Source organism: Podarcis filfolensis, assembly GCF_964270895.1.
Source record: "Podarcis filfolensis genome assembly, chromosome: 15".
NCBI lineage: Eukaryota > Metazoa > Chordata > Lepidosauria > Squamata > Lacertidae > Podarcis > Podarcis filfolensis.
Genome location: NC_139618.1, coordinates 12,643,715 through 12,662,599, shown reverse-complemented (window position 1 = coordinate 12,662,599; position 18,885 = coordinate 12,643,715). Strand labels below are relative to the sequence as shown.

Below are 18,885 nucleotides of genomic sequence, written 5' to 3'. Positions count from 1 at the left end.
TTTAAAAATCATATATATTTTTTAAAGGATGTGATAATGTCAAATTCTTATTCTAAACCAATAAAAACACTCTGTTCCAGTTAACATTCAACAGAGGCTTTTGAACAACAGTTCTGGTCTTGTTGCAAATGAACAAAAATGAAGGTTCAATCTTCTTTTCAGTTCAGATTTGGTTGATGTACTGCATAAAATATAATTTGGCAGCTAAGAATGCACTACAAGTAAAGATCAACAAGTCTAATTCTCTGTCTATAAAGATATTTGCTTAACTGCATCCATTCCCCTACAAAGAATTATCCAGTCTTTGTTTCTTGTTCTCCAAAAAACATGCCACTGGTCAATCGTGAAGTGATTAAACTAACTTTCCCCCAGAATGTCCTAGGTTAATATTATGAAGCTTCAGTAAAAGTTTTCTTACAGAAGTTGTTATAACTGCCTCTCCAAACACAAATAATCATAATTACCTACCCAGATAAATACAGTACCTCTTTCAATTCTAAAACAGTATGTTAAGTCACTTCACTGGATTTAGTTCATCCAAGTGAACTCCCTGACCTTAGTGATACATTTCTTACATGAACCTGTCAACTAAATTCTTTGCAGCATTTCTGGCCCCTGCTCTTTATATACATAGGCAGATATTCCATAGGCTTTTAATTAGTGTACTAGAGGTAAAGGAGCCACTCTTCTTGAATAAATCTATGACTACCATTGACCTACCACAAAATTCCTACAACACCAGCAGGTTATCACTGATGTGCTTTTTTTTTTTTTTACTTTTCATAGAAGAAAAACTGAGAATGCTACCTTGCAAACTGATGCCTCAGTGGGACCTTCAATGTGTACCATTCCAGTTGCAAGTCCTACACTGTTCCACATAAATTCACTCAAAAGTCTTAGGCTGGAGCCACAAGTGTACAAGCTTACATTTTACACTCCCTCTCTGCATTAACATATTGTGAATGGTTCAGTATATATTTATTCAGATCACCAGCCAGTACTAAAGATGACTCATACTAACAGAGTTTTAATAGTGGCATAAACTGAATATATTATGTTTTCAGCCCCAGTATAATAGTTCACATTCTGCTGTTCTTAGGAATAGTAATATTCAAATAACATCCTTTCTCTTCATCCCGCATACTTACTTTTCCAGATTCATCCCTCTGAAAATAGGCTTCCCAAATCTTTACATAGCTAATGAAGAGGAAGAGTAGAGCAGGCACATTAAGAAGCTCCAAAGAAAAGACTACCTAAAGGATCTTTACATTCTGGTATAAACGGGCTAGGTGAGGGCCAATAAACAGAAGCTTATTCCAGACAAGACAGAGGTGATTCTGATAAGAAGGGAACAGACTGCAGAACAGGGATGCAGTCCATTTGGGATGGGATAGTACTTCCCTTGAAGAATCTGGTTCACCATCTGGAGGTACTATTGTATTTGGATATACAGGTGGCAGTGATGGCCCAAAGGGTCTTTGCCTGTCTTAGGCTAGTATGCATCATTTGTGAGAATGTCAGATCTGGCTACAGTAACATATCATTTAATTACATTCAGGATGTATTATTGTAATGCACCCTATATGAGTTTCCTTTTGAAGAGTGTTAGGAAATTTTAAGTGATCCAGAAAATGGTTGGAAGGATGTTAATGGCCCCATGGGATAACATTACACAAGCCTATCCAGCCTGGTGCTTTCCAGGATGCGCTGGCTGTGGATGGATGGAGTTTTAGTCCAAAACTAGGCACCAGTATGGTGAAGACTGTAGCAATGATTCTCCAACATCAGCTTCGTTGGACTGGTCATGTTGTGTGGATGCCTGATTATCGTCTTCCAAAGCAACTACTCTATTCCAAACTTAAAAATGGAAAGTGTAATGCTGGTGGTCAACAAAAACAGTTTAAAGACTGTCTCAAGGCAAATCTAAAAAACTTATACTACAACTGGGAAACACTTGCCTGCGAGCACTCCAGTTGGAGAACTGCCTTCACCAAAGGTGTCGTGGACTTTGAAGACACTCAAATTCAAAATGCAAGGGAGAAACGTGCTAAGAGGAAGGCATGCTTGGCAAATCCACACCGTGATCAACTCCTGCCCGGGAACCAATGTCCCCACTGTGGAAGGACGTGTGGGTCCAGAAATGGCCTCCACAGTCACTTATGGACTCACTGTTAAAACTGTGTTTATGGAAGACAATTTTACTCGGCTGCAAGTAAGAAGAAGATACCTATCCAGCATCAGCTGCACTGGTTGCCAATTTGTTTACAGGTTTCACAGTGTTAGTAATTCCTTTTAAATCCCTAAGTGGCTTGAGTCCTGGATACCTGAAGGACCACCTTATCATGTAACAGCCTGCCTACTGCCTAAGATCTGATGAAGTGATCCTTCACACTGTCCTGCCTAAGGTGGAAGCTCCATTTTCTGTTATGAGGTACTTTGTGATGTATATTATTAGATGAGTAGGGTAAACATTCTCATAGAAATAAATCCATATTGCCATGACAGGTATTGTCAGTCACATAACCCTAAACTCTGTGTTGCTACTTGATTCTCAGGTACCAAGTGTTCGGTACTGTTTGCTAGCTCCGCCCTTTTCTTGGGAAGAGACAGCTGACTATTGTGTCACTGTTCAGGATTAATGCAGTTTACTCTACCATGGGGCTGTATTTGAATGGTGTGAAGAAATTACCTATGATCCAGGATGCAGCAGCTGAACTCCTGACCATTGCAGCCAGAGAGAACATTATGTAGCTATTATTAAGGAAGAACACGTACCTTGGTTTTCTAACAGCTTCATTTTTGAACATTTTGGTTCCCAAACGCCGCAAACCCGGAAGTGAGTGTTCTGGTTTGCGAGCTATTTTTGGAAGCCAAATGTCTGATGGAGCTTCTGTGGATTCCAATTGGCTGCAGGAGCTTCCTGCAGCCAATCAGAAGCTGTGCTTTGGTTTCCGAATGTTTTGGAAGTCGAACAGACTTCTGGAACGGATTCCGTTCGACTTCCAAGGTAGGACTGTATTGCCCATTTGCCTTCATGTCAAATTTAAAGTGCTAGTAATTACACTCAAAACATTAAATAGTATTTGTCCTTTATCAAATATGTCTCCCACACCTGCATCTTCTAAAAATCTGCAGATGAAGCCCTGCTCTATGTGTCTTCAGTGGTGGAGATGTGTAAAGTGGTAGTTTTTCTGTTTTGGCTCAGCTTCTTTAGGAACTCAATCCTTTGGGCCTGTCCAATTCACTCCTTGTTTTAGAACAATTGTTAAGATCTTCCTGCTTCAGAAGTCCTTTTTATTTTTTTACTGAACAGTAGCAACAACTTTTATTGCATTGTTAGTTTAATCTGATTTGTTGGTTTTACAATCTATTGTTTTAGAGCTGTTTTACTTTTCTGTTAATTATTGCAAACTTCTTTGAGAGCCCAGCAGTAGTGGATAAGTGGAATAAGGATATAAGAAGAAACTTGCTAGATCAGGTCAAAGGCCCACCTGGTTCAACCCATGTGTTCTGACAGTGGCCAGCCAGATGCCTACAGAAAGCCTTAAGACATGACCTGAGCACAACAGCACTCCAGCACTTGTGGTTCCCAGCAACTGGTATTCACTGCCTTCAAAGGTGGAGGCAGAACATTAATTCTATCCTTATCCCCCATTAATTTGTGTAATCATCTTTTAAAGCCATCCAAGTTGCTGGCCATCACTACATCTTGTTGAACAGAATTATGGGAGCAAATTCCACAGTTCAAATGTGTGCTGTGTGATAAAGCACCTTGTCTGTCCTAAATCTTCTAACATTCAGCTTCATCGGACAGTCCTGGGCTCTAGTATCAAGAGAGAGGAAGAAAAATGCCTGCCTATCCACTTTCTCCACATCATATAGAATGTTATGCACCTCTATCATGCCCCTCATTACCTGACTTTTTCCTAAGGAGATGCAAGTAACATAAATATGTTGTATTGTATTGTATTATGCATAACATAACTTTTATTTTAATGTAAAAATATGTAACTGATGTAGCTTATGATAGCACCACATAAAATTTGATTTTCAAAAGTTGGGCACATCCTTATCCAGGTAAATCCCATTAGCACACTTCAATAGTAGTGTCACACCAGCTAAAATAACTGCTGTTTCATTGTACAGAAACAGCACTTCTGCTACCACATGGGACTTGCATGTGTGCGCGTGCGCGCAGACACACACACACACACACACACACACTCTTCCTTCACACTCACACTTCTCCCTCGAAATTCAACTCCACAACCCAACCCTACAGAGCCTTTTGACTCTCGTTGCAGTTCGAAAGCACGTCAAAGTGCAAGTAGATAAATAGGTACCGCTCCGGCGGGAAGGTAAACGGAGTTTCCATGCGCTGCTCTGGTTCGCCAGAAGCAGCTTAGTCATGCTGGCCACATGACCCGGAAGCTGTACGCCCGCTCCGTCGGCCAATAAAGTGAGATGAGCGCCGCAACCCCAGAGTCAGTCACGACTGGGCCTAATGGTAAGGGGTCCCTTTACCTTTACTCTCCAAGAAGAATTCAACCACTGGATCTGTCTTGTTCATTTCACCAAAGGCTTACAGGTCAACCACAACTTCAGAAACATGGGATAACCCAGGGCTGTGGATGTGCAACTGCCAACAGCATGAAGCTGAAGGAAAAGGGAACTGAGGCTGCCCACTGTGCAGAAGGGGGAAAGCTTGAAGTTTTTGTTGCATGGAACATTGGACTCATTTTTGCACAGGGCTTAGTAGGCTAAAGGAATGGGTTGTATATGGCTGCAAAAAGGTGGTGGTGGTGGTGGAATATTTTACCAGCAATGATTTTAACTGTAATTTGAATGTTGGATTTCCAATCCACAAAAATTAATGCCACAATAAATGTTATTCTTTTAAGGTGCTACAAACTCAGGAGATTCGTTATGAGGGGAGTAAGACATAAAAACACAGAGCGCTTGAGGTGAGGATTGAAGGGAGTAGCTACTGAGGGTAGAAACCAGTAGGCTGGGGGTGGTGATGCCTGTAGTGGTGGGGCAGGAAAATGATAAATTAATAGGTGTGGGTGTGGGTGGAGAGAGAGAGAGAGAGAGAGAGAGAGAGAGAGAGAGAGAGAGAGAGAGAACGAACCAGTAAAGCACAAGATGGGGGAGAGAAACACTCCTTAAAGATAGGATGAAACTGTTAAGGAGAAACCAGTAGGCTGGGGGGGGGGGTGCATAGAAGTAATTGCAAGGCGATGCCTTCGGTGGGGTGGGGGGCAGGAGAAAGATAAATTACGGGGCGGGGAGGATAAAAGAGAAATAAAATAAAGCACGAGACAGGGAGAAGACTGATAAGGAGATAGCACTGCGAGGAGGGGGGAGGGAGAAGTAAGGGTTAGGGAAGCAAAAGAAGGAGTTGCATGGGGATGCCTGTCGTGGTGGGGCAAGAGAAGGAGATACATTACTGGCGTGGGGGGGGAGAGAGAAGAATAAAGTAAAGCACGAGATAGGGTGGGGGGGTGAAATAGTCCTTTGATGTGGAGGGAGGAGACTGGTAAGGAGAAACCACTGGGGGGGGAGGTGAGGGAAGTGACAATTTAAAAGTGGGGGGGCACGAACAGGGGGTGTCAGAGGCTTGATATTGGGGAGAGGGGAGAACCCCCCTGGGGGTGGGGCTACACTTCCGCCGCCCCCTTCCAAGCCTCCCTGGCCTGCATCCCCAGCGCCATCTGCCCGCCCCCCACAGACACACACGCGACCCCCCAGGCCCAGGTAAGCCTTCGCAGGCCGCGCCCGGGCTTTCCCTCCTCGTCCTCCTCCTCACCTTCGGTCGACGACTCTTCTGCCGCCGCCCCGGGCTGGGCCATGGCTGAGCCAGCTCACGCCGAGGCCGGGCCCGCTAAGTCAGGCGAGGGGAGCGGAGCGAGCACAACAGGGGCCGCCGCCTCAGCCTCCGCCGCCGGCCCTGGGCCGCCTCAGCCGCCTCATCCTGACAGGCAAAAGGGGCGGGCGAGGAGCTGGGGGGCGGAGGAGGAGAGTGAGGGGGAGCTCTGCGCATGCGCCGGGTTGCCAGCGTCTGAGGGGAGGCTGGCGGGCTGCGGGAGGGGAGCCTCAGCCGGGGAGGTTTATAACCACGGGGAAAGCCGGCTTTGGGGGAGCTGTGGCTGACAAGGACTCCCGGGGCGGGGCGTAGGGGGGTATTTTTTCAAAAGGAAGAGGTACACGCGTACAAAAATTAAGGGCGCATTCACACGTTACGCGCCAGGGGGCTCAAAAGCCCGAGTGACAAAAATTAAGCGCGGGGGAGCATTCTTCAAACTGCAGGGGGGTGGGGAAATAGAGGCTGGGTTTTTGCAAATTGGTGCACAAAAATAGGGGTGCTTTCACATGGTAAAACTTCACTAGGGTTTACATGGAATTATAGAATTGTGGAGTTGGAAGGGACTCTGAGGGTCATCCAGTCCAACCCCCTGCAAAGCAGGAATCACAGCCATGACAGATGGCCATTTATCCTCTGCTTAAAAACCTCCAATGAAGGTGAGTCAAACAGCTGTTACCCTCAGAAAGTTATTCCTGATAATTCGTCAGAATCTCCTTTCTTGTGACTTGAAGCCATTGGTTCAGGTCCTACCCTCCTTAGCAGGAGAAAACAAGCTTGCTCCATCTTCCATGTGACAGCCCTTGAGATATTTGAAGATGACTTGGCTAACTCCTGTCAGTCTCCTCTTTCTCCCCTTGTGGGGTCTGTTCACAAGACTCAAGAAGAATTGTGACTGTAAAGAAAAAGCATGGCAAGGTGGCAAGTTAGTTTATTCCTGTGTGAAAATAATTACCAAGCAGGTGTGGCAATATTTTTGTTTGCACCATAATTCTCTTCCATTCAAATTTACTCTGTTGACACAACAAGATGTCCATGTTTTGCCAAATACATTTATGTCAATGGGCTTACGTGAGTCTAATGTGTGTTGGACACTGGTCAGTGTGTTTGAAAAACAGAGTGTCTATATGTACAGTAGTACCTTGGTTTACGAACTTAATCCATTCCGGAAGTCCATTCTTAAATCAAAGCGTTCTTAAAGCAAGGCGTGCTTTCCCATAGCAGCGGAGGACTCAATTTACACTCAACAGGAAGTGGAACATGTTCAGCTTCTAAGGCAAAGTTCAGAAACCAAAACACCTACCGTATTTTTCGCACCATAGGACGCACCTTTTCCCCTCCAAAAATGAAGGGGAAATGTGTGTGCGTCCTATGGTGCGAATGCAGGCTTTCGCTGAAGCCTGGAGAGTGAGAGAGGTCGGTGCGCACCGACCCCTCACGCTCTCCAGGCTTCGCACACCTCTCTGCAAGCAGCGGGAGCCCAGCGCTGGGCTCCCGCTGCTTGCGGAGACTTGCCTGCATGCCGAAGCCTGCGCGCGCTGAACTCAGCGCGCCCAGGCTTCGCGGACCTCTCCGCAAACAGCGGGAGCGCTCCCGCTGCTTGCGGAGAGTTGCCAGCATGCCGAAGTCTGGGGCGCTGAGATCAGCGCGCCCAGGCTTCGCGGACCTCTCCGCAAACAGCGGGAGCGCTCCCGCTGCTTGCGGAGAGTTGCCAGCATGCCGAAGCCTGCGCGCGCTGAGATCAGCGCGCCCAGGCTTCGCGGACCTCTCCGCAAACAGCGGGAGCGGTCCCGCTGCTTGCGGAGAGTTGCCAGCATGCCGAAGCCTGCGCGCGCTGAGATCAGCGCGCCCAGGCTTCGCGGACCTCTCCGCAAACTGCGGGAGCGCTCCCGCTGCTTGCAGAGAGTTGCCAGCATGCCGAAGCCTGCGCCCGCTGAGATCAGCGCGCCCAGGCTTCGCGGACCTCTCCGCAAGCAGTGGGAGCGCTCCCACGGCTTGCAGAGAGCTGCCTGTTTGGGGGCTGGGGTCGGGGGAAGCTCGAGCTTCCCCCGCCCCAGCCCCGCGCCTGGGGGGGAAATAATTTTTCCCCTTTATTTCCCCCCAAAAAAACTGGATGCGCCCTATGGTCCGGTGCGCCCTATGGTGCGAAAAATACGGTACTTCCGGGTTTGAAGCATTCTTAATCCAAGTTGTTCATAAACTAAGCTGTTCTTAAACCAAGGTACCCCTGTACTCCCAATGCAGACATAGACTATACCAAAGCTTTAGGGTCCCTTATTTTAGGAAGTTTATCTAGCAACCACAGTCTGACTCTTCTGACTATTCTACTTTGTGAAATGTGTCATCTGTCGTAGTTTTGCTTGGAATCCCCCTAACTTCCCAGCAACGATTCCCTACAGTATTGTAACAAACCTTTGAACAGTTCAGTGCCCTTACTTACATCTTTCAGGCTGCATCTCACAAACACCCAAAGACCACGTCTGGTATTTTCTACACACTTGATCTTAATGACCACATACTAGAGTAAAAGCGAGCAAATGCATTGCTAAGCAGAAACAGGCCCATAGTGACTTTATGATTTTTCTGCTTTGGAAATGTAGCACATTCTTCCGCAGTTGAAAATCTTTGCAAGTACCATCGGGAAACCATGTTATTCCTGTCCTCTTGTTTAAAAGGTTCCATGTGGGGGCTTCCGGAGGCGGCGCCAACGGCAATGGCGGTCTCCTTCTAGCTCGGAGGGAGAAGCTCTGCGGAAATCGGGTCTGTCCGCTACGGCGAAGCGGAGACCTTTGTGAAAATCACAGGCAGGAGAAGCCTGTGACCGTGGGACTCGGCGGGCACCTGTAGCGCCCCCCGGACTAGCGAAGGGACCCCGTAAGGGGCTCCGGAGCGCAACGGGAGCTTGGCGTGGTGCTGAGAGTTGATCACTTTTTCCGTGGGGTGAAGCCGCACAGCTGTTGCCGGAGAGCGCTGACCTTTTTCCTGTGACAATTCGGCTGCTAAACAACTACCCGTGAGTAGGTGAAGCTTAAGAAATTGGGACTAAAAGGAGAAAAAAGGGGTTAATTTGGCACTGAAGCGGGAAGGTGTAAACAGGAAGTCCGCCTTCCGTTTCTGTACACAGATCAAAGCAAAGACTTTTTTAAGCTAAGACCTGGAGAGCGGTGTTTTAAAAACTCCAAATCCGAACATCAAAGTGAAAGAACTCCCCCCCCCCCAGGCTAGTGGAGAGGGGGGGGAGAGGGAAAAGTGACTTTTTTACTTCTGGAAAAAATAGAGACAATTATCTAACTCCTGGGAACGGACTGCCAGGTCCACTAGAATTGTTGCACTGAGAGTCGCAGTATTTATATAATATATTTATTAAAGTTTAGGAATTTATATAAAACAGAATAAACAGAACAATAAAAACAAAAACAATAACAATACATACAATCCAAATAAGAAAAAACACACATACAAAACAGGTATAGCTTCCATCCCTTATATTCATAAAATTTACTTTCCCGACCTCCTCATACCTCCCCTTTCTGTATTCCATTCTCTAATTAAGTCAATTCAGCAAATCCTTTCCCCAATTTCTATGTACTTTTTAACCTTTCTTTTCTTAATCACATAATCATTACAGCTTTTAACTCCTTAATTTCTAAATCAACATCGTTCTAGCCTTCAATAATTTTGCAATGTTTCTTAAGATAGTCCTTAAATTTCTTCCAATCTTCTTCCACTGTCTCTTTTCCCTGGTCTCGGATTCTGCCGGTCATTTCTGCCAGTCCCATATAGTCTATCACTATATGTTACCCACCCTGGAAGAGTGGCAGATGAAGGTGATGGATTATATGGAATTGGCGGAAATGACTGGCAGAATCCGAAACCTGGGAGAAGAGTTGGTGGAAGAAGACTGGAAGAAATTTAAAGACTATCTGCAGAAACACTGTAAAATTAATGAATGTTAAAATGATGTTGGATTGAAAATAAGTGGCATTAGCAACAAAGTTAATAAGAATATGCAAAAATGAATTGATAATGGATGAAAATATAGAGTTATAATATGTTAAGATATAGAGTTAAGATAAACGAAAGAGGGTAAGGATTTGCTGATTTGATTATTTAAATGGGAATACAAAAAGGGGAGGTGTGAGGAGGCCAAGAAAACAAGCTAATGAGTTTAAAGTTACAAAAAACGGATTTGTTTTTAATTCTTTTTTATCTATTTGTTTTTTGTATTTCGTATTTTTATTCTTCTTTTTTCTTTTTTATGTATTTTTCTATGTTCTCTTTTTTGTATCTTTTTCTTTCTATATGACTTTTTTCTATTTTGTAAACTTATGTTTTTGTAAAATCTCAATAAATATCTTTTAAAAAAATATATAAAAAATAAAAGGTTCCATGTGGTGTATGGCTCAGAATAGATGGAAAGCAGATGAGTGTGTATATGTGTGTACCCCCAAAAGTATGCTGTCTACAAGTTCAGATACAAACACATGCTCATTTGAAAGCTGCCTTATTAAATTTCTCTTTTTTCTTCTTCTTACCAGGCCAGGATGGAGGATGGGGTGGTGATGTTTGTGTACGTGTAGAAAGAAGGCTTCTGTATATAATTGTAAAATGCTTAGGGTTGCCATATTTTAAAAAGTGAAAATCTGGACAGAAAAGTTGTTGGGTTTTGAGCTTTTTTATAATATTAACCAAACTAGTTGAGCTTTTTGAGCTATTTTTCATGAAATTCACCAAGATCTACATTACTGACATGGGCTGTTATGCATACAGATTTCCCCGGACCTTCGGCAATTTCTGCCTGGACTTATGGCAACCCTACATTTGCTGCTGTGCCCACTTTGGTCTCCAGGCTTTCAAATTCCTGGCATGTAAGCTGCAAAAGGTTGCCTAGAAAGGAAATGTTCTCCACTCCTGATCTAGAAGCTCCTAGAATAACATGAGGTGGGGGCAGCAGGTAGAGCAGACCCATCTGATAGGTTTCCTAGCCCTTATTGCTGACTTATTGAGTTACTGAGAACTCAAAGCTTAGGCACTATTTTGCGACATTATAAATGTAAAGGGACCCCTGACCATTAAGTCCAGTTGTGGACGACTCTGGGGTTGCGGCGCTCATTATAGTTGACCTAATAAAGGTATTGGCCCAAAGCGAGTTTTAGACTTTTGTTAGCTTGTTCTGTGCAGCTGTACAATCAATCATTATAATGTGCCTCTTTATTTTAAATTTTATTTTTTTTTCTTTTTTTTTTTTAAATATTTTTATTTTTCCATATAAACACAATACAACAAACATAAACATACAAAAACAAAAACAAAACAAAAAACATGTATCATTTCATATCCTAATTTCATATCCTATCTTCCCCGACTTCCTCATGCCTCCCCTTTCTGTATTCCAAATTCTTATCGATTGTTCAGCAAATCTTCCCTTATTTTAATTTAAATTTAGACTATTCTTCCTTATTTTCCTTGTCTTAACCATTGCTAATAGTAACCATTTACTTTCCAGTCCAACATCATTCTAACTTTCATTAACTTTATGATATTTCTTTAAATAGTCCTTGAATTTTTTCCATTCTTCTTGCGCTGCTTCTCTTCCCTGGTTTCGGATTCTGCTCGTCATTTCTGCCAAGCCCATATAGTCTATCACCTTCATCTGCCATTCTTCCAGTGTGGGTAGTTCTTGCATCTTCCAGTACTTCGCAATGAGTATTCTAGCTGCTGTTGTAGCATACATAAAGAAAGTTATATCCGTCTTTAACACCCCTTGGCCGACAATACCCAAGAGAAAGGCCTCTGGTTTCTTGGGGAAAGTATATTTAAATACCTTTTTAAGTTCATTATAGATCATTTCCCAGAATGCCTTAATCTTCGGGCAGGTCCACCAAAGATGAAAAAATGTACCTTCAGTTTCTTTACATTTCCAACATTTATTGTCAGGCACATGGTAAATCTTTGCAAGCTTGACTGGGGTTATGTACCACCTATTTTATTTTATTTTAAATTTTATTGTGTGAACTGGTTACAAAACTTTTATGGACATAAACAAAAAACCAGAACAAACTTCAGCTGTAGTTGAACATGAACTGGGACCAAAATTGTTAGAATTTGACTCCCTCGTAAAATATGGAATTGCTCAGCAAAGGGGTAGGCATCCATATGATTTGCAGATCAGCTCTATTTTTGGGGAAAGGGGAAGTGATGGTGTGCATTACAGATCTTTGTGTCTTATGTGGCATTCTCAAAGCATACCAAGTTCTTCCCCTTTTTGTTCACTGTGGGAAATACAGATGCAAGCAGAAGGAATCATAGAACTGAAGAGTTCGGAGTTAACTTACAGTCTGGCGCACCATCATTGCACAAGAAAAGGCCCTTGATGTTCCATGGGCCATGGTTTCCTTGAATCATCTTCTCCCACAGTGCAGCACAGCAGCCACTTTTATCCTTAATAGTAAGCCATACTTTGCTTAATAAACTGTGGTGTGCACAAACTAGGCACTGGTGGACATAACCCACTCATGCAGGAACAAACAAACCAAGGTGTAGCCAGCTTAGCCTGTTACGTCACCCATACCCCTCCAACATCCCACTGATCAAAATTGGAATGCTTGTTTTTTTGGATCTGAGCTCTCACGGGAGTCAGCTGTTTTGCACAAGACCAAAAAACAAGCATCTTTTGGTCCAGTACTCTGGCACAAGCCAGCTGTGTTATGCGAGAGTGTGAGAACAAAAACAAGCATCTTTTGGTCCCAAGCTCTTGTGAGAGCTAGCTGATGAGTGTGAGACCAAAAAACGAACAGCACTTGGTCCAGTGCTCTGGTGCCTGCAATCTGAAAGAGCAAGACAAAAAAACAGTGTCTTTTGAACCTCAGACCTGGTGGCCACATGTGGCCCTTTAAGCTGCTCTGTCTGGCCCTTGGGACGCTCCTCAGGTTACTCCCCCTTCCCAGCTACATCCTCACCAACCCTGCTTTGTACCCTCCATGTTTTTGTTGGGCTAGAATGTGTCCTTCTCTGAGATTAGACATACTGGGAAAGGGTGTATGTGTGTTTATAGACCAGCCTACTGTACAAAGTTAAAATTTACATTCATTGCTTCACCCACTGTTGCCTCTGGCCCTGCTCGCCACTGGCATGAGACCCCTTGAAGTGAATGTGGGCTGAAAAGGGTTTCTCATCCCTGATTAAGCTAAGAACTTCAAGGTGGCATACACAGTTCTCCCACTCCTCACTGAATCCTCACAATGACCTTATGAGGCAGGTTAGGCTGAGAGTGATTGTCCTTAGGTCACCCAGTGAGCTTCATGCTGAGTGGGGCTTGGAACCCTGGTCTCCCAGGATCTAATCCGACACTCAAACCACTACACTACATGCATGCCACTTCCACTGCTGTAAAACTGCTTCTTTAAGTGTAAACCTGAGGAATCCAAATTTTTTTTTTTTTAATGGGTTAGGTAGAAAGCAAAAGACCAGGAGTGTATGCGTGTGTCTGTTTAAGTGGGTATTTCTTTTATTTTCTTTGCAGCAGCGTTCCTCCTGCTTTTTAAGTGATCAGCAGCATCTCCTCTCTGTCTCGGTTCTCATTCACCAACTTGGTGATGCCCTTGAGGTACTTCACAAATTCCATCCGGAAATCTTCAGGATCTTCTTCGAGGCTAGAGTGGACCACCTGCAGCCTGTTCAGCGGTGGAGCTTTGAAGTTTAAGAAGCAAACCATTAAAACTATTGGCAATTCTGACAAAACACCAAATATAGGTTAGAGCCAGGAAAGCAAGGCATCAGGGTCTTACGCAAGGTGAGATTCTCCGGGTCCATTGCACTGCCTGGCTTGTGATGCGAAATGAGCAGGCACTGGCTCTCCAGCAGCTGCTGTTGTTGCACAAAACAGGAGTGCCACATTTCAATCTCCTTCAAATGGGTGGGCGAGTCTTGGTTGAAAACAATGACGACCCCATGGGAATCTTTCATCAGTGCTGGCCAGCAAGTCTCAAATCTGGAAGCGCAACAGAGAAACGGCACAGCTGGCATCACCTGTGTACAGTTCTGGTTGCCTCACCTCCAAAAGGATATTGTAGAGTTGGAAAAGGTCCAGAGAAGGGCCATCAAAATGATCAAGGGGGTGGAACGACTCCCCTATCAGGAAAGCTTGCAGTGCTTAGGACGTTTTAGTTTAGAGAAAGGGTGAGAAAGAGATGATATGATAGAAGTTAATAAAATTATACATGGCATGGAGAAAGTGAACAGAGAATTTTTTTTCTCCTCTTATAACCCTGGAACTCATGGACATCCAATGAAGCCAAAAGTTGGGAGATTTTTTTCAGGACAGGAAAAAAAGTAAAGTACTTATTCATGCAGCAAATTGTGGAACTCTCTCTTCCAGGAGGCAGTGATGGCCAGCAACTTGGATGGCTTGAAAAGAGAATTGGACAAATTCTTGGAGGATGAGACTATCAATTGGTGCTAGCCATGATGGCTCTGCTCTGGCTCCATAGTCAGAGGCAGCAAAGCTTCTGAATACCAGTTGCTGGAAACAAAGGGAGAGGAGAGTGCTCTTGTGCTCAAGTCCTGCTTGCAGGTTTCCTACAGGCACCTGGGTAGCCAATGGGAGAACAACATGCTGGACTAGATGGACCATTAGCCCAATCTAGTAGGACTCTTCTTAGGTTCTTACCTACCTTTATCATTTTTTTGCTTTAAAAAAATCTCAGTTGAGATTCTGCAGCTGCTTTGCACATACTGGGTTGTATCCAACTAAGTAATTATTGCAAGCAGAATGATTTCCGCCTGCACAATGGAAATTCCCTTTCCCCTGCTCCCGCTGCATGTCCCTACGCCTCTTCTTCCAACCCTGCAGAATATATTTAGGGGCAATACAAGGAATGCGCAGAGAAGAGAAGTTCCATTGTGCAAGAAGTCCACCAAATCTGTGCCTTGTCTGGCATTTCATTTTTTTGAAGGGGTTCACCAACCACAAACTAGAATGCCCCATACACAAGTGCATGTTTCCAACATGCCCAGAGTACCCTCTGCTTCTTAAATGATCAAAAATAATGGTAGGGCTTTGCTCCAACTTCTCGTGAATAGCCTCCCCTCCCCTTCCTTAACCATGGCTTGGTGTAGCATTTGAATTACACCAACTTATTCTGAGAAAGTTGGCAGGATACGTAAGTGATCCACTTACTTTTGATCTCCTCCACAATCCCACAGTTCAAACCGACACCCTGCTCCTTTGCCGTTTCCCCCGAAATTTGGCATCTCGTATTCTAGGATCCTAGAATTTAAAAATACATATTTTATACAAATCAATAAGGCTGGCATTCTTTGGGCCTACCTGAAAGACAGAGCTCCCATCCATATTTGCTGGTCCCTTTTTCCAATGTCAGTTCTTAGTTACCCATGTTGCATGCGTGTTTCGTAATTGTATTTTCATGTGTCTAAAGATGAAACCCATCCCCACTTACCTGGGAATAAGTCCCATTAAATTCAACAGAACTTACTTGTGAGGGGACATATTTAGTTAGGAATGTGCTGTTAGCTTTATAAGCCACCTTTGTAAGCAGTGTGCCCTGAAAGGCATGTTAATTATTATTTTTTAATTAAAGTAAAAAATCTCACAGCCCCAAATTCCATCCAACCTCTGCATTTGGCTTACTTGGCACTGGAGCAGCTGCCACTGTTATAATGCATTCCCCCTTCCCCCATTTCATGTACCATTTTAAGACTTTACTAGTAATCCACACATAGTGAACTGTGTAACAAATACCCACACTTCATCACTTGAAGAAGGCCTGGTTGGTTTGATATGAAGAGATAACCAAGAAGTTGATGTCAAGGAAATCTTGTAGATTTTGCAACCATGCTGTTTTGCAAGGATGGAGAACTTCTTGTGGACCTCCAGATGCTTCGCTCCAACTCCCATCAGCCTCAGCTAGCACAGCCAGCAGTCAGGGATGATGGGGGCTGTAGTCCAGCAACTTCCAGAGGATACCAGGTTCTGCACCCTGTTGTCTGGGGGGGGGGGGAATCCATGTTTTGCTAGCAGTTCCACTCTACCTGCTTGAAACTCACCTTACTGCATGTGTTGGGAGGTAACTACCAATGCCTTCGGTGCTCTCTGACAAGAAGTTTGCCAAGACAGACTTTCCAGCCTATCACAAGTGAATACAGAAGCTAGATTAGCAATAGGAAATAGGAAGCTTCCTGCTACCAAGTCAGACCATCGGTCCATCTAGCTCAGTATTATCTGCACTGACTGGCAGTAGCTCTCCAGTCTCTGAAAGGGGTCTCTTTCAATCCTACCTGGAGGTGACAGAAACTGAACCAGGGATCTTTTGCATGCAAAGTATGTTTTCTGACCCCTAAGCTACGATCCTCCCCAAATGTTACGATCTTTTTTTTTATTTGTTATTTCATAAAATTTATAAAGCACTCGATTTTAAAACAAAACCTCAAAGCAGTTTACAGAAAGAATAATACAATTAACTTTGCAGTAAAACAATGCAAAGCAACTCTGTAAAACATTCAAATAATAACTAAAATCAGTGATAACCTAAAACAGATCAAAGCACACGCAAACATTCTACAAATTTGGGTAGGCTCGTCTGAACAAGAATGCTTTTAGCAGGTGCTGAAAAGAGTACAGTGAAGGCACCCGCCTGATGTCAATAAGCGGGGAGTTCCAAAGTGCAAGAACTGCCATTCTAAAATATAAATTTATTATAAATGCAGAAGGAGTATTAGGCAGCACCTGTAACAGTGCTAGTTCCACAGACTGAAGCGGGCATATATAAGGAAAGGCGGTATTGCAGGTAAACCAGTCCCAAGCTGTTTAGGGCTTTATATAGTAATAGTGATATGCGCAGTAGCAAATTGACAACCTGCACAGGTGTTATATGCGGAAATGGTCTCTCTCTTACCAGCAACACTGCTGCAGCATCCTGAACTAACTGCAGCTTCCAGAACAAACACAGAGGAAGTGCCACAGAGAGCACATTGTAGTAATAAACAGATGTTAATGAGATGAGATGGACACCGATATGCCACGGTTTTGTCTCTAAACCCCTAAAAACAACGTGGTATGTGCAGTTCTATTAACAGTTATTAGCCTGGCGTTTAACAGAACCTCCATGTTCAGAGACAGTGTACCAGAAAACCAGGTGCTCAAAGCAAACAGCCAGGAATAGCTCCCTCCATCACGGCAGGGTATATATGCTTCCCAAAGGCATTCTGCTGGAAACGAAATACTGGATTTGTCCTAATCTGAAAAAGTCAAGAAGAAGCTTTGCCCCTATGATTATGGTTCACAGCGCTTTTAAGGGCTGGGGAGGCGACTGTAAGACCGTGGGGAGCCTTCCTTTCCTCCAAAAGGGACCCCAGGCGCTCTTTCGCTCACTCACCTCGCTGGGGCCAACGAAGAGTATCTTCACCTTCAGCATCGCCCCGCCGGACTAGGCCGCATAGCCTCGGCCTCGCGTAGAAAACCAAGCCGAGCAAACGGCCGAAAGGGCGGGTCGAATGATGCCGGCTGACTCCGCCCAACCCACCGACGCGACGTTGCCAGGCGCGGTTGCTAAGGGCGGAGAGAAGGCTGAGCCCTGGCGGAGAAAAGGGGAGACGGCTCGTTTCATAGCAGCCGGGTATTTCCATGTTTACTCAGACAAAGGTTCGCATCCTTAAAGCCCAGTCTTGCACGTGTGAACGACCACTGTGTTCAAATGGGATTTGTTTCTAGGTCAGTGTGCATAGAATTCCGACCATAATTAGGGAGGACTTGCATTTGTTTACTGACAAGTATGCCCCATTGGGTTCAGTGGGGCTTACTCCCAGGTAAAGGTATATAGGATCGCCACCCTCCCTGGTGGTAATGCGTCTTCTGGAGTGCAACAGGCACGTGTCCTGTACAAAAGACATAGAATTAATAAAATTCTGAGACCAGGACTTTGTTTCTAGTAGCAGAACTGAGTGACACTCCCAGCCCCTTCCACACACAAAATCCCCAAGCTTTCTTCATTTCTGCAGTAGAATTTAGTGTGTGCATATCATTTGTTGTTGCAATTGTTAAATGACTGGGAGTCAGAATCCTCATCAATCTGCAAATCAGCCACAGATCTGCCAAACTGGATGTTACTCAGTAGTATGTTGGGGATATTTATTAATTATTTTATTTGAGATATTTATGTACTGTTTTTCAGGTAGACCTCACATAAAGTAAAGGTAAAGAGACCCCTGACCATTAGGTCCAGTCGTGACTGACTCTGGGGTTGCGGCGCTCATCTCGCTTTATTGGCCGAGGGAGCCGGCGTACAGCTTCCGGGTCATGCGGCCAGCATGACTAAGCCACTTCTGGCAAACCAGAGCAGCACATGGAAACGCCGTTTACATTCCTGCCAGAGTGGTACTTATTTATCCACTTGCCCTTTGATGTGCTTTCGAACTGCTAGGTTGGCAGGAGCAGGGACCGAGCAACGGCAGCTCCCAATGGGAGTTCCCAAAAGAACATTACAACAGTCGGCTTTTTTTTTTAAAAAAAAGGTTATAGTAAAAGAGAAAGATAACTTAGTTCTGAGTAAACAAGTACAGAATTATGCTGTTTTAACCCCTTGTTCACTAAGTTGAACTACTTAACATTTAAAAAAAACAACAACCCAAACTTTTACATAAAGAGAAGTTACTGTACTCCATAAGTCTTTATTTTCCAAGTATTCAGAAGAATAACAACATACTTAAATGGCTATGTACAAGCAACAGTCCATTTCAAATTGATGAGAGGCTATCCAAACATTTTAGAAAGATGGAACATGTTAAAGGATGTTTTGTTTTGGTTGAAACTTAATCTGAAAGGTTTTTTCCCACCATTACGAAAGAGCAACACATTAATCGGCACTTCATCAGCCACACATTTATTTCATAAAATTTATACACCAGTTGATTGTATAAAAAACCTCAGTGGTTTACGGAAGGAGATATGAAGCACATGCTGATCAAGCTACAAAAAACCAAAGGAGAGAAAAATCTGGAAGCTAATG

General features: G+C 44.1%; 2 protein-coding genes across 5 annotated transcripts in view; both read right to left on the bottom strand.

Moving 5' to 3' along the window:
- RABEP1 (rabaptin, RAB GTPase binding effector protein 1) overlaps window positions 1–6,024 on the bottom strand; it is a 54,291-nt gene extending 48,267 nt beyond the window's left edge. For 2 of the 4 annotated variants that reach the window (XM_083587591.1, XM_083587592.1), the window contains exon 1: window positions 5,810–5,988. In XM_083587591.1, the coding sequence (XP_083443717.1) occupies window positions 5,810–5,852 (43 nt within the window). In that variant the 5' untranslated portion in view covers window positions 5,853–5,988. Of the gene's footprint in view, window positions 1–5,809 lie in introns of all 4 variants that reach the window. The other 2 variants (XM_083587589.1, XM_083587590.1) reach the window with 2 other exon arrangements.
- Window positions 6,025–13,350: 7,326 nt separating this feature from the next.
- IFT22 (intraflagellar transport 22) lies at window positions 13,351–17,423 on the bottom strand. The gene is made up of 5 exons (XM_083588068.1): window positions 17,257–17,423; window positions 15,929–16,008; window positions 15,042–15,131; window positions 13,651–13,853; window positions 13,351–13,552 (listed from the first exon to the last, which is right to left on the bottom strand). The coding sequence occupies exons 1-5, from the start codon at window positions 17,293–17,295 to the stop codon at window positions 13,404–13,406; spliced, it is 561 nt and encodes a 186-aa protein (XP_083444194.1). The 5' UTR covers window positions 17,296–17,423; the 3' UTR covers window positions 13,351–13,403.
- Between the last annotated feature and the right edge of the window lie 1,462 nt (window positions 17,424–18,885).

What these genes read in the sequence shown, in the direction of transcription:
- IFT22 (XM_083588068.1), bottom strand. Translation starts at nt 17,295, where the DNA reads ATGCTGAAGGTGAAGATACTCTTCGTTGGCCCCAGCGAG. An exon ending in GATTGTGGAGGAGATCAAAA is followed by an intron (nt 13,854 to 15,041) that starts GTAAGTGGATCA and finishes TTGCGCTTCCAG; the next exon opens with ATTTGAGACTTGCTGGCCAG. An exon ending in CCCGGAGAATCTCACCTTGC is followed by an intron (nt 13,553 to 13,650) that starts GTAAGACCCTGA and finishes TAAACTTCAAAG; the next exon opens with CTCCACCGCTGAACAGGCTG.